This window comes from Columba livia, chromosome 4 (genome assembly GCF_036013475.1).
Source record: "Columba livia isolate bColLiv1 breed racing homer chromosome 4, bColLiv1.pat.W.v2, whole genome shotgun sequence".
Lineage (NCBI taxonomy): Eukaryota > Metazoa > Chordata > Aves > Columbiformes > Columbidae > Columba > Columba livia.
Window position 1 is genome coordinate 16,301,574 of NC_088605.1, and position 13,588 is coordinate 16,315,161.

A 13,588-nucleotide genomic window follows, 5' to 3' on the forward strand; every position below is an offset into this window, starting at 1 on the left:
CATGCTGCTGGCTCCTTTTCTTATTCTGCAAGACTGATGGGTTTTCCAGCATGATCCCAGAACATATCACCTTCCCCAAAACCAATTCCTGATAAGCTGCTGGGCAAAGAAAGTTATGAAGTTATTCTCTACACGCTTACAGATCAGTCACCTTTGTGCAGCATTTAATAATACAGTCCGTGTATGTGCAAACAAACAGCTTCAGGTATGGACTGATTTAAATGAAACAGCTATTGCTTTCCCTACAGTGACTTTAGAAATACCAAATGATATAGAAATAGTTCAAGCTGTGACAGAAATCCTGCTGCTTACAGAGCAGAATAAGGCATTAGTTTCACACTGAATAGCCCTATCACAATGAAGTTTGAGTGAAAATACAAATAACTGTACCCAAATAAAACAGCAGGGGATTCGGTTATAAAAGGTTATTTCCCGTTTCAGAATCTTGCTAGGACACCCATATAAGTTTTTATTGACTTCCTTCTTAAATAAAACAGCCACCAACTTCTGAGATGCTACTGCTTCTCAACAGGCGTGAGAAGTCGGACCAGCACAGACTCACACTCCTGTCGATGTCTCTCTAGAGCAGTAACTGCTCCTCCAAAGGCACCAAGATGCTCTACAGAACCAGGCAGAGCTTTTAGGCTCATGGCTTTCAGCAGGCAGTAAAAGAAAGGAAATAAAAAGCAAGAGGATCAGGGCAACTTGACAGAATAATTCCAAAAAGTATTCTTCTTCAAATATAAATAATTACTTGGGGGTATTATGGAACAGCCAAGCTTTAAAGTGGTGGACTCACACAAGAGATTCCAGCTTTGTAAACTAAGATGACACAGTGTACTTCAGGAACAGAGAGAGAAATAGAAGTGTCAGAAGACAAACCAGAATATCAAGTCTGGTTTTACTGACAGAAGTGAAAACAGGAAAAGCAGCAAGGAATCAGATGTAAAAAGCTTTTAACTGGACTTTGAAGCCATCTTTAAAGTCAACACAATGCAGGAAAGAGAGGCAGTGATGTATTTTTAAAGAGGAACCTGAAAATTTTCAGGTTGAAATGCTAGAAGATTTTAAAAGATGTAGTCTGGATGGAATGGAAGGAATTAACAAAAAGCAAGTGCCTCAAAAGAACAACAAAGAAAAACCCAGCAGTGTCAAAAAAGTGTGTGAAGTGCAACAATTATGGAAGCAAAATATTATTTAATGCTTTCACATCTAATATTAGGGTCCAATCCAAGTGCATCATATCAATTTCAATGTACTTGAAGCACCAAAGCTCTGGCAGCCTGTACCCCTGCTGTGGCTGCACCTCAATATTGATGCAAATTATTGAGCTGAACTACCAGGGAATACAGTTTTGTTTTACACATCATTAGCTATCATAATCCTGTGAACTTAGTTATTATCCTCCTTCTCCCTTCTGTTGCACTTAGCTGTTCTAAATTCACACATGGAATACAAGTCACACCATGGTTCCTCTCTGTAATGCCATGAATGCTTACTGGACCTGACATAATAGACTGAATTCTAGTGTGGTAAACACCGAAAAGACTTGAACCATAAACATATTTTATGCATTTATCCAGATCCTTCTCCAGCTTAGATCCATCCCTAACCAACTGAGTCAAGCAAAATCAGAAAATCGAAATCACATTTTCCATAAGGACACAGGATGGTAGGATCAAAAAATATCCTATACCAAAACCACTGCAAAACACATCATTCCTTTCCCAAAAATCATTGCTTTAGCACCAATCTAATTAGGCCTCTGTCTGAAGTTGTGACCATAGAGAAAACATAGAATTACATTATTTACAGTGAAGATATTGAGAGGGCAACTGTGTGTTAGCTATACGGAGACTTACTTTCTAGCCTCTTTACTTATGCTAAACTAAATTGAGACATAGGGACTAAAAATACAGAACTGTCACTAGTGTCAAGCAAAAAACCCCAAAAGGACAAGTGAGGAAAAACTGGTTTAACAGCTGTCATTTCTTAATTAACCTGTGAAACTCAGTGCTACACAGCCAAGAAAAAAAAAAAAGTGAGGTTTTCATGGTTTTTTTTGTTTGTTTGTTTCATAGAGTGTCCTTAAACCAAACCTCACTCCCCAGAAGAGCATCACATCTTCATAAAAAGACATTACCGTTAATGTTGTCACAGTAGTAAAAGTGTTCATCGTTCAGGGAGGGGCACGCAGAAACTAAATCCTGCAGGCCTGCACCGGTTACAGAGAGACAGCCCGAGAGGTTGAGGTGTTCCAGGTGCGGCAGTCCTCCGCCCAGAGTCAATGCCCTGCGAACAGACAAGAGAGGCGTCAGGAGCCCGCACCGCGCCAGACTCACAAGTGCTCCCCGTGTCACCAAGTCAGACTTCACTGCGTCTTCTAGCAAAACCCACGCCTCTCATGAAACACTGAGTTTTAAATCTGGCAGTTTCATACCATACATAGGGGATCACCCCCAAAGCTGCATAACCAACCTGAAAAATAACCCGATTTGTACAGAAACTAACAATTCTTTCTGACAGACTTCAATGGTAAATCACTTTGTTTAAGAATTACTCCAGAGATGACCAAGTATTTCAAAGAACTACCAAGACATTCTTCTCCAATACACCACTGATTCCAAAAACATGACACTCCCAAGTTCGGTGCACTACACTTCCCAAACTTCAAGTGTCTTATAATTTCGGGTTAAAATTATTTTGGAATCCAAATTTTTATTTTCCTAGAGCTGACAGTAGAGCCCCTCTGTGCCAACACACACCACCTTATTATTCAAGTGTAATTCTCTGGTTTTCCTCCAAGTGCAAGAGTGTTTAGTTGCTGATGCAAGAGCTTCCTGGATGTGTCATACCTGAGCAATCACTCAGAGCTTCTCTGTGAGCTCACAGGGCAGCCAGCACAAGTTCAAGCACAAACAAGCTCACCCACCTGAAAAAACACCAGGCTTGAACCACCCAGCTGCAGATTCAAGCCAGGACGTAAAACTGAAAATGCTTTCAGAGCATGGCAGTACAACTTTCTCCTGTCGGCAGGCAGAAGCAGAACTGTCGACCACAAAACCAGCCATCACTTAACAACTTTTCTATTAAATGAACTGGCAAATGTTTTTATTAGGTTTCATTCTCTTTCCTCAGGGACTCAAACTATGGTGAGTGCAAAAAGCACTTGCTGCAGCACACTCTCAGCTCTTAAATAGTGTCTTTTATCCAAGAAAGCACCAGTGGGAAACTGGCACCACAACTAAACCCTTCCCATGACTCAATGGCCCAATCTCCCTTTGGTTCTAGATTACTGAGTTATGAAAAAAACAGACCAGTAACATGCAAACTACACACAGCATGACCTGGTCACCAGCAAACGAAACTCAGCAGTACCAGTCTGCTCCGAGACTTGAACAGCAACAAGCTCAAACACAAAGCAGCAACATCTGAAGCTTACACTGAGCAAGACTAACACTGGTGAGTGGAAGAGTTAAGTGTCAGAAGAACCACTGCAGGAGACATTTGAACAGCTGGTACTTCTGAACATCAAATGAGGATTAAGTCTCCCGAGAGAGAAATCAGTGCCCACGGAGCCTCACGCTACTTCTTAGTTGCATACAGCACACAGCACAGGTAGGCACAAAGTCTTCCCACTCCAAACAGCTTTAATTAGCCCAAAGTGCTGCAGCACATCTGAGCAGCAAGTACTTCAGCCTCATCCTATTTTCATTAAGAAGCAATAATAACATTTTTCTGACACAAAACATCAACGACAAATACTATCACATATAGGAAATTTTGTAATTCTCTTGAAGCCATCTCAATGTTCAAGTCAACTTCATATAAAAATTAAAGGAGTAGAAAAAATAGTTGAAGTCATATTTAACATGATGTTCTGCACATCTGAAATTATTGTAGAATCATTTAGGGTGGAAAAGACCCTGAAGATTGAGCCCAACTGTAAACCTAACACTGCCAAGTCCACCACTAAACCACGTCCCTAAGCACCACACCTACACATCTTTTAAACACCTCCAGTGATGGTGACTCAACCACTTCCCTGGGCAGCCTGTTCCAGTGCCTGACAACCATTCCAGGTAAGAACTTATTTCCTAACATCCAATTTAAACCTCTCCTGGTTGCCCTTCTCTGAATTCTCTCTAGCACCTCGATGTCTTTCTTGTTGTAAAGGGTCCGAAAAAACTGAACACAGGATTCAAGGTGGGGCCTCTCCAGTGTCGAGTACAGTGGCACAATCACTTCTCTAGTCCTGCTGGCCACACTATTCCTGATACAATCCAGGATGCCGTTGGCCTTTTTGGCCACCTGGGCACACTGCTGGCTCATGTTCAGCCGGTTGTTGATCAACAGCCCCAGATCCCTCTCTGCCAGGTACTTTCCAGGCACTCTTCCCTGAGCCTGTAGCGCTGCCCGGGGTTGTTGTGACCCTTGGCTTTGGCCCATCTACTGAGCCTGTCAATAATTACGTCATTATCCAGACAGGTTAAGTGAGATGTTACTCCAGTTCTATAAAGCTTCAAGCGTAGTGACAGGCATTACAAGGAAAAAAAAAAAAAAAAAAAAAAAAAAATGTGGATCAACACAATTTCTGAATAAGAAACCACTAAAGCTCAAATCTAAAAGCATTAATACTGCCTAGAACAACAAATCATAAAAATACTTGACTTCAGAGGATACATCTAAAAGATTTAGTTTTTTTTTTAAATCCCCCAAGGAAAAGCTGGAGAAAGTATTCTGCTGCGGTACTACAAATATTTTGAGATGCAAAACTACTTGAAACATTTTTATTGAAGTAGTGCTGGTAAGTTTTTACTGAAACTATGCAGATTCACCCCAGCATAACCCAACAAATTAAATAGAAAAAATGTACTGCAGCAAAATAGCTCAGAAACGTCTCCTCACCTGAGAGCACGGTCTGTGATCTGGTAACATCCAGACAGACTGAGAAACTGAAGAACTCGTGCAGTCTCTTCATCTGTTTTTTCACTTCCAGAGTACACCAAGTCTTTTTTCTCTGACTGCTTAGTCCTTGTTGTTTTTTTACACAGTGCAGAGGACTCTGGAAGTGCTCGAATAGTTCTTAGTGCTGTCCCAGCACAACAAAATGCGTGACCGCAATAAATCAAGTCAGTAGAAGCACAGTGCTGCTGCCACCCTCTAGTCCTTAATCCGTAAATGTCTCTATTGTAGCAAGATGCAGAACAATTAATGTGGGATGTTGGTTCCATAAGACAAAACCCTTCAACGTTTCTGTGTCTCCACTCCGCAGCATCTTCAATGTCAGCTAAATCGTCTGCATCCAGCATCCACACGTATGCAGAACTGAAGGTTTCTGAGCCGTCCGGTTTAGTCCAGTGCTGCTCACCATCTCCTCCCTCAATGAGGTTTTCATTGCTGATTTCACGCAAACAATTATACTTCTTGTTGGACTGCAGGGTAATTTCTCTGTTTTTCCACAAAGTCTTAGCATTCTTGTTTCGACAGCTTTTCAGAATACCTTTGTTGTGGTGAGTTGATATGATACCCAGAGCTCTGGAAACCCTCTCTATAGCCACATCTGTGATTTTTTCACATCCAGACAGATCAAGGTGGCGGAGATTTTGACAGCAACCAACTGAAGACCAACTGAAATCAGGGAAAAAAGTATTTTGTTTGTTTTGTCCTTTTTTTTTGTGCGTGTGTGTGTTCAGCAATAGGTGTTAAGGTTAAATATACAAAAGAACAGTTCATACGTAAAATACTTATATTAATTCACAGAATATATAAAGAAAACCCCACACAGGTTAGATTTGATACTCTGAGTGCTGTATATGTGCCTAGAAAAATTACGGCTGAAGAAAAGCAAAATGAATGATGAATCAGTAACAACCTGTATTTTTTTCATATACCGAGACTTCAAATTTGCCATACATCGAACAAATTTTTAAACAGCAAATCAGACCGCAAACACGAAATACACATGTGCCAACAATTTCAAAAAGCAGCTTCTGTTGTGTATAATGCAGTTACCAAGAGCCATCTAAATTTCTAGACACCGCAGTTAACCTCTCAGAAGGCTGCAAAAGGTGAACTTACTGAACTACCTATTTCACCCTGCCAAAAAAAAATTTGAGATGAAATATTCAGTTCAGAGTATTTTAATAGCTGTAATTTTTACTATGAGCTTCTCAAGCTTGGTTGTTTATACTTATTGAAATATCGGTGTACTTAGGTTACATACCCTCCTGTCATTTCCCATTACTTTCAGAGAGAATAGCTGGATTAATGAAATAAATCGTGTACAGTATTAATTATTCCACAAAAGTGATTAGGATTAGAGATGGTAATGAAATCAAACTTTTCCATATTAACAAAAGCTCACCCCTGTATACCTGATTTAAGTGACCTTTACTTATCCATAGCTCATGTTAACTATAATTTACCTTCCATAAGTTATTACTTATATTTACAGCAAGCCAAACTCATTTTTTGAGTTATAAATTGGGGTGTTGAAAAATATACATATATAAGAATTGGCAAATAACATCACTTTCAATAGAAATTGACAAAATCTCACAAAGATTGATTTCTGAGCCACAGAAAATCCATAAGGAATTTTATTTCAACTAAAGCTTCTAGCACAAGCTGCAGAGTGTTGTCACTAGCATCCACACTGGTAAAATTTTGTGTTGTTAGCACAGAAGACTTGAGAGCGCTGTATGACGAAAGTATTGGACACTAAAATAGCCATAAAGTTTCAGTATCACAATAAGACCTACTGCCACCAATGGAACTTCTGCAGGAATCCACAGTTACTGCATTAGTTACTGCAGTAGTTACTACTGCATTAGTTACTGCACAGTTACTGCCTTAGAGCTTTGCCCACCATTTGATCAATAAATCGCAGTACTCCAAACACAGCCAGCTGTATCGGACTAACAACTACCATAAGTAATTGACTCTGCAAAATCTATGAGCAATTTCAAGTTACTAATATCAGAACAAAATTGTTATGGATAGCTACAAATTCATAGCTAATACATATCCCATAGTGAAGACAGAGCATTTTAACTGGCCGTTACAAAATTACATTATTCACTTGCTATTTCATTGATTTGTTATTCTAGTTTAGTTCTTAGTTATATGTGAATCCTGAATGTGATTTCTCTATTTGTCTCTTTATTGGCAAGTTACACATTTGCCAAGATATATCTGAAGGTTCCCCCCCCCAAAAAAAAGTTAAGATTTTAAGGTTTTTTTTTTAAAGGAAACAACAATTATCTAACCTTTCAAACGCAGAGTCTGAAATATCAGTTTGAGTGAGATCCAAATATTCCAAGTTGGGGCAAAGCTCCAAGATCTGTCTAACCTGGAAAAGGAAAACAATTGGTAAAGACACAAGCCAGTAAGGCTACACACAGTGTCAAGAGGCAACATACAAATTAACAATCTCTTGAATTTCAGCTCATTTTCACTACCCGAGTGTTTTAAACTCAAGCTCCTCAGTCATTAATTAGAGGCTGCATAGCCACAATTATCAAATGCCAGTTTCAAATGACATACCATTTTGTTAGACACTGCAGAGCTGTAGGCCAACACTAACGTCTTCACTGAGGAGCCCACGTGTGGGAGGACATTATGAATTAAGCCGTGAAGTAAACGTTTTTCCATTTGTGCTATATTAATGGCAAGTGAATATTCAGCTGCTTCTTCTGCCAAAATAAAACCAAAGAGAAAGACTGAAAATGTGCTTTGAGTCATTTGGAATTCACATTGCTGCCTTACATCAAACAAGTTCTCGGGAAACTAAAGAAAGCTTTATAAGGCGTAAGTTTCAGAAAGTACCTTACAGACTTTTGCTGAGCTGTAGCTCAAAATACAAATTAAGCCTCATCTTTAAAAACTGTTTGCCTTTCTGACAGTCCTGAAGAGTTTAACTCCAACAGCAAGTAAAAACAGTAAAGGTCTTAACAGAAAATCATCATTAAAGCACACAGAGAAATATTTACTACAGATTATGTACTGCTCAGGCCTGTCCGAGGCAGCCATTTCCACCAATTTATACATTGAAATATAGTCTTACCAAGCATTTCATATCCCGTGATAGAACAGCTTAAGGTTAATTTTATATTAATCCTAGAATGCGTTAGGATGCAAGATAACGAAGAGATGAAGCCTAGCTTTTACCTCCTTCCTAACTCCAGACACATCCCCCTAAATTTTCTTCTACCTGCATTCATGTTTGCTCTCTCCCAGACGAATTAATTCAGCTTATTAAAACCAGCTGCCTGCTTCTTCCCCCACCTTGCCCCTCATTCCTCTTCTTGTTTTTCACCCACTGGGAGTCAGAATAAAAATGGGAAAAAAAGAGCACTCCTTTCAGGAATCTTAAATAGTTGCTAGACAAAACTTGCCAAGTTCTTTACTGTAGAACTCTGCTTGGCTTAGTAAGCATGTAATCTAGATAGAACATAATTATTATTGCATTTGTCATTATTGTAATGTACTGGAATAAACTACAAAAAAAAAAAAAAGTATTTTAAACTGATTTTACAGAAAAAACTCCATTAAAAAAAAAGCAAAACATAAAACCTCACAAAAATCAGATTTACCCACCAGATTCATCTATGTCAGCATCTTCATCCCATTCCTGGAAAGCACGACTTTCATCTTTTCTGTTTTTCACCCATTCCTCATCAGGTTCTATCTCAAGATCTGCCGCAGGACCACTGTACCAATCACCTATTCATCCCCCGAAAGGAGAAAGAAAGTGGGGGGAAAGAAAATTTAAAACTTCTCATCACTGCAGAAAACAGCAATGATAACTTCTTAGTATACCTGACCTAAAGATATAAATGAATTCTGCATTCAGCTCAAATATGGTTGGACTGAACGTGGACATAATTCTTACTTCATTTAAGTTTTAAAGCTTAAAATGACTCCTGGAACAGTTTCAGGGCCATTACAGAACTCACAGTCTACTATGCCACTCTGAGACATGCCTGTTGTCATTATTTTCTGATAGGGTCCAACATGACTGCAGAAATAGCAGAAGCGATTATAGAATATTTGGACTGTGTATGAGCTGAAGTTCTTTCTGGTAGATGCATTAACCATCAACTTTTAGTAAGATATTTAGGTTTAAGACACTTCCATTTTCCTCTGGAATCTCACAAACATTCAACCAACCAGGATCTGTTTTATTAGCCCGTTTTTAGTCACTGCGCATGACCACTCCAGGATCAAGAAACCCCATTCCAGACGTAGCCTACTTATAATAGCTATACAATACTCGATCATAACATATATGACTCAAATCAATAGACAATTTTTTAGAACATCTGGATGAACATCAGCAACAGCTCCACTGTTTTAGCTCGTAGGGCACTGCCTCTCCCCGAGCTATTAAATTACTTCTAGTTTGAGTCTATTGCAGTGTTTGGCTTGGTATACACAGGTCTGTTGCCTCCCTGAGCACAGAGATATTAAAAACAGAAATAGCTTAACCTCCTGTTTCCCTCATGGGGGATCCTGCTACCCCCAAAGCAACAGTAACCTCTGTTGTGCAGTATCTAAAGGAACAAGTCTTCCTATATGAGCAAGTGACAATGAAATCCTAATTGATTATCAACAACTGCAAAGCAAAAGCTTTTGGTAACATTTCTCATCTTCTTTAACCCATCTTTATAACACATGAAAAGGCTCAGAAGCCCCCTCTGTACTAGAAGGGAGGAAAGAAAAAATCAAAACTAAGCCTGTAGTTTACGTTCTTCTTTCCCCTCTGGCAGCAAATCCCACTTGAGAAGCTTCCACCCAGTTCACAGCACTTCTGCACAAACAACTGCAGTGGTGCAGACGGTACGTCACAAATCTACCTTCCTGTTCTGCCAAAAACAGGTTTAGGAATAAGTCATTTTAAACACTTGCCAGTTACCTTTTTTTGCATAGCACTGAATTATCCAGACTAGTTTTTAGCCAAAAATAAAAATTTAACAATTTGAACTCTGAAACCTCTCCTCTCTGCTCAGTCTTTTGCAGCTAAGGGACAAAACTATTATTTTCAGTAAGATTAAGACAACAACAAAGAAGAATTCAGACCAAAAGTCATTTAACTCCTCTCTGCCTTTTACAGATTTCAGAAGTCATAAAGGTGTGGCCAGAAAGAAGTTCTAAGCTTTCATGTATCTCCAGATTTAAGTTATACATTGTTAGCTTTCTCTCTTAAAAATCTTAAAGGCACATAAAATATAGTTTATTAAGCAGCACAGATTGTCTGCTTTTTACTCACCTACACTGACATAGCAGCAATTGTGAAGCCTCCAATGCCATATTCCAGTGTTTAATATTCACATAAATAAGGACAAATAAAACCAGAAATATTTAAACCTACAAATAATATTCTGATGACTTGTAACTGGCCTCATTGGAACGGAGAGTATTTTGTCTATTTTGACAATTACTTTCGCAAAGGTTACACTTGTCAACAGGAAATATTAATTAACAGGAGAGTTTGAGAAACAGAAGTTATGAAAAACCCACTTAATCCTTACTGCAGTAGAAGTTGTTGAAGTAACATATCTGAAGAATCAATACTAAAACTAACTAATACTAATTCATACGGTTCTTTGAAGTTTGAATACAAAAAGTAAGAGACTGTGAGGAAATGTTAGGACTCCGCTTGGTTTAAATTTTCATTCTGCAGTTACATACTTTATTTCTACCTAGTAACCTAATGAAATAAAAATTTTTCTGATATAGGTGTAGCAGCAGCATTTAAAATCCAAAACTCCTTAAATTCTTAAATGATAATTAAGATGTTGCATTCGTGAATATACTTTTTAGCATTCATACAAGCAAACAAACCTCAGTAAAACTAATCAACAGTGTGTATACAAGAGCTACTCGTGAGTGACAACCAAGACAACTTCTAGTGTCCTAATTCTACAAGATGCAGGTATGCTTTGAGGCTTTTAAACGTTTAACCAAGTTTCAGGGCACTATCCTCACCAGATGGATACACCCTCCCAGGATGCTCAGATGTCAGGTTCATTGCACATGTCAGCCTATACTCAAGCACTCTCTTCTATAGACTAAGAAATTCTGACCTTCTGCATGCTTTCCAAGGAAGAATTAAATTTAACTTACCCCTGGCCCAGCGAACAGGGTAGAGATGTTTCCAGAGCGATCCAGTTTTAGCCAACTGTGCCCATTCAGTGCTTACTTGACTGCACTGACATAACTCTTGGGGGTTAAGGTAACTGAAAATGGTCAGCATTACTTCAGGAGGAAGATTAGTAATATTTGTGGTGTGCCCTGTTACTTCAGTTTCTGAAATACAGAAAGTGCGTGTTAAGTGAAGTACACCCTCACAGTTTTAAATTAGAATAGCGGAACTCACATTTTGACTATGCCAATGAAAAAAATAGCATCTCAAAAAAATGTAAACAGCTGTTTGGCAAAAGAGTTGAAAAAAAAAATAGGTATCGCTTTGGCTTTAAAAAACTTTCACTGTAACAGCACCTTAAACAAAACAAATAAAGGAAAAAAAAAAATCAGCCCGTTATTCTGTTTGCCATTTTCTCCACTGGCAGTTTTTTCCAACCTGACCCCCACAAGGGTCCAGAAAAAGCCCTGGACAAAAGTAAACTGCTGCTGCTCAACCACAGCAAGGTGTAAGGAGTATCTACTATAAATGAAAACAAATTAAATGCTTTAAAAAACTGCCTTATGCCATACATGAGATATATATATATATATATATGTACCTGCTTTGCCACATTCTCAGGAAACAGCACTAGCGCCCAGAACCGACCAGCTGGGACCACTCTCACTGAAAGCTGGGACACAGCAAGAAGCCCATGCTCAACTCTTTGCAGCTGTCTCATTTTATTTCTAGCTTTAACTGCTAGCATAGATAACTAATTTTAACTTTTGAATGGTGACAAGATATTCAGGTTGTAAAGTAATACTAAATATTAGGTTAGAGACTAAAATTTGACCACTGTAATTAATACTTCAGTGGACAGCAGCAGTAGCTCTCCCTTATCACAACAGTACAAAGAGAGCTGCAAACTATATAAAATACCAAATTCAGTGCTTTGGTTAGTGGGCTGTTTGCTGTTTTAAGAGAATTTTTAATGTCTTATTTGAGGACAACTTACTTGCAAAAAATATTTCTAAAATAGTTTTCAGGAGTCCTTAGAAATATAATAGTAGGTTTCATGAATTAGTGGGGATTTACTTCTAAAGTTAGGACACAAAGTACACAAGATTTTACAGCAAGACAAGTATCAGGTTTCTTTTTGCAAAGAAGCTTCAAAAGTGAGTATAATTTCAACTTTATGCTGTGATAATCTATTGCTACCTCAAAAAATATAATTAAATACAGTTTTACTTAGAGGAATCGATATATGTGTTCGTATACCGGGCAAGTTGCTACAGGTAATCTATCAAGAATTTCACACTAAAACGCAGTTAAAGCTGCACAGGACTGCAAACTGTGTTATTTTATTCCATTATTAAAAAGTGGATGCAGGACACATACTTCCTTCTCCCTAAAGTCTAGAACAGAACCATTGCAGAATTACTACTGTCCCAACACTGGTATTCCAGCTAGACGTAACAGCAAGTAATGCCATAAGGCTACTTCTATCACATTCATCTGTTCAGACTCAATAGCATTTCACACCACGGACCGTGATCTTTTCTGAAGGCTTCACCTGGAGGGCAGAAAATGACCAGTTCAGTAGTTCAGAGAAGTCAAGTTTCATCAAAAAAAAAAAATAAATCTGATTACAGAGTAGTTTTTCAAGTTTTTCACATCTTATCACCACCACAAAATCAGTTCATGAGGGCGTGCTCTACTTATCAGTCTCACACCCCAGTATTACACTTTTGGTACATTAATTACCCCTTCTTGGGCACATCAACTCTACTTCGTTAGTCAAGAGTGAAAACTGTAAACACAAACAACTTGGGCTGTTTCAACAGTCATAAAACAAGCCTGAAGTGCACTTTAGTAGTTATCCTTCTGTACCAAGCCTCATCAGGAAAGGTAGTTACAGATGAATGCAAATTAAATACCCACTTCCAGAACGCACATTTCATCTGACCGACCTACTCACATGCTGCACGGATTCATTCCCTTGCATTACTCCACACACAGTTTCTTCCTTCCCGATTCCTGAGGAGCCCAGGAAAGTTAAGTAGTGGAGTTGGGGAAGGTGAGTTGCTTTTAATTTGAAATATTGTGAGTTGGCTAACTATTCTGTTATTAAGCCATCAACAAGAGCTTACAAAGTGGTCCTAAAAACCAATAATTAAATGCAGGGTCTGCAAATAGAAAATACAATTTCAGTGGAAGAATGAAATGAAAAGTTAATTATAATTTCTGCCTGTTCATTATCTCAAATATTACCATGGGAGGGAAGGAAGAGGAAAAAGGTCAAGAACGGGTAAAGAGTGAAGTACTATCTACATTACAACCTGCCAAGAAGCCTGTATCAAACAGTCAAGTCCCTGAAGTTTCAAAACTGGTTTGAAGAAATTCCCATTTTATAAAAACTGGTTTAACTGTGCATACGTAACTTTAGGTATAGAACTG

General features: G+C 38.5%; 1 protein-coding gene across 2 annotated transcripts in view; it reads right to left on the reverse strand.

Annotated features, from left to right (window-relative positions):
- The window catches only part of FBXL5 (F-box and leucine rich repeat protein 5), a 35,876-nt gene that overhangs the window by 6,080 nt on the left and 16,208 nt on the right, over window positions 1-13,588 (reverse strand). The window contains exons 5-11 of one of the 2 annotated variants that reach the window (XM_065060574.1): window positions 12,681-12,704; window positions 11,131-11,313; window positions 8,602-8,727; window positions 7,549-7,697; window positions 7,272-7,354; window positions 4,909-5,631; window positions 2,144-2,292 (exon numbers count right to left, since the gene is read on the reverse strand). In XM_065060574.1, the coding sequence (XP_064916646.1) occupies window positions 2,144-2,292; window positions 4,909-5,631; window positions 7,272-7,354; window positions 7,549-7,697; window positions 8,602-8,727; window positions 11,131-11,313; window positions 12,681-12,704 (1,437 nt within the window). The remainder of the gene's footprint in view (window positions 1-2,143; window positions 2,293-4,908; window positions 5,632-7,271; window positions 7,355-7,548; window positions 7,698-8,601; window positions 8,728-11,130; window positions 11,314-12,680; window positions 12,705-13,588) is intronic. The other variant, XM_065060575.1, reaches the window with a different exon arrangement.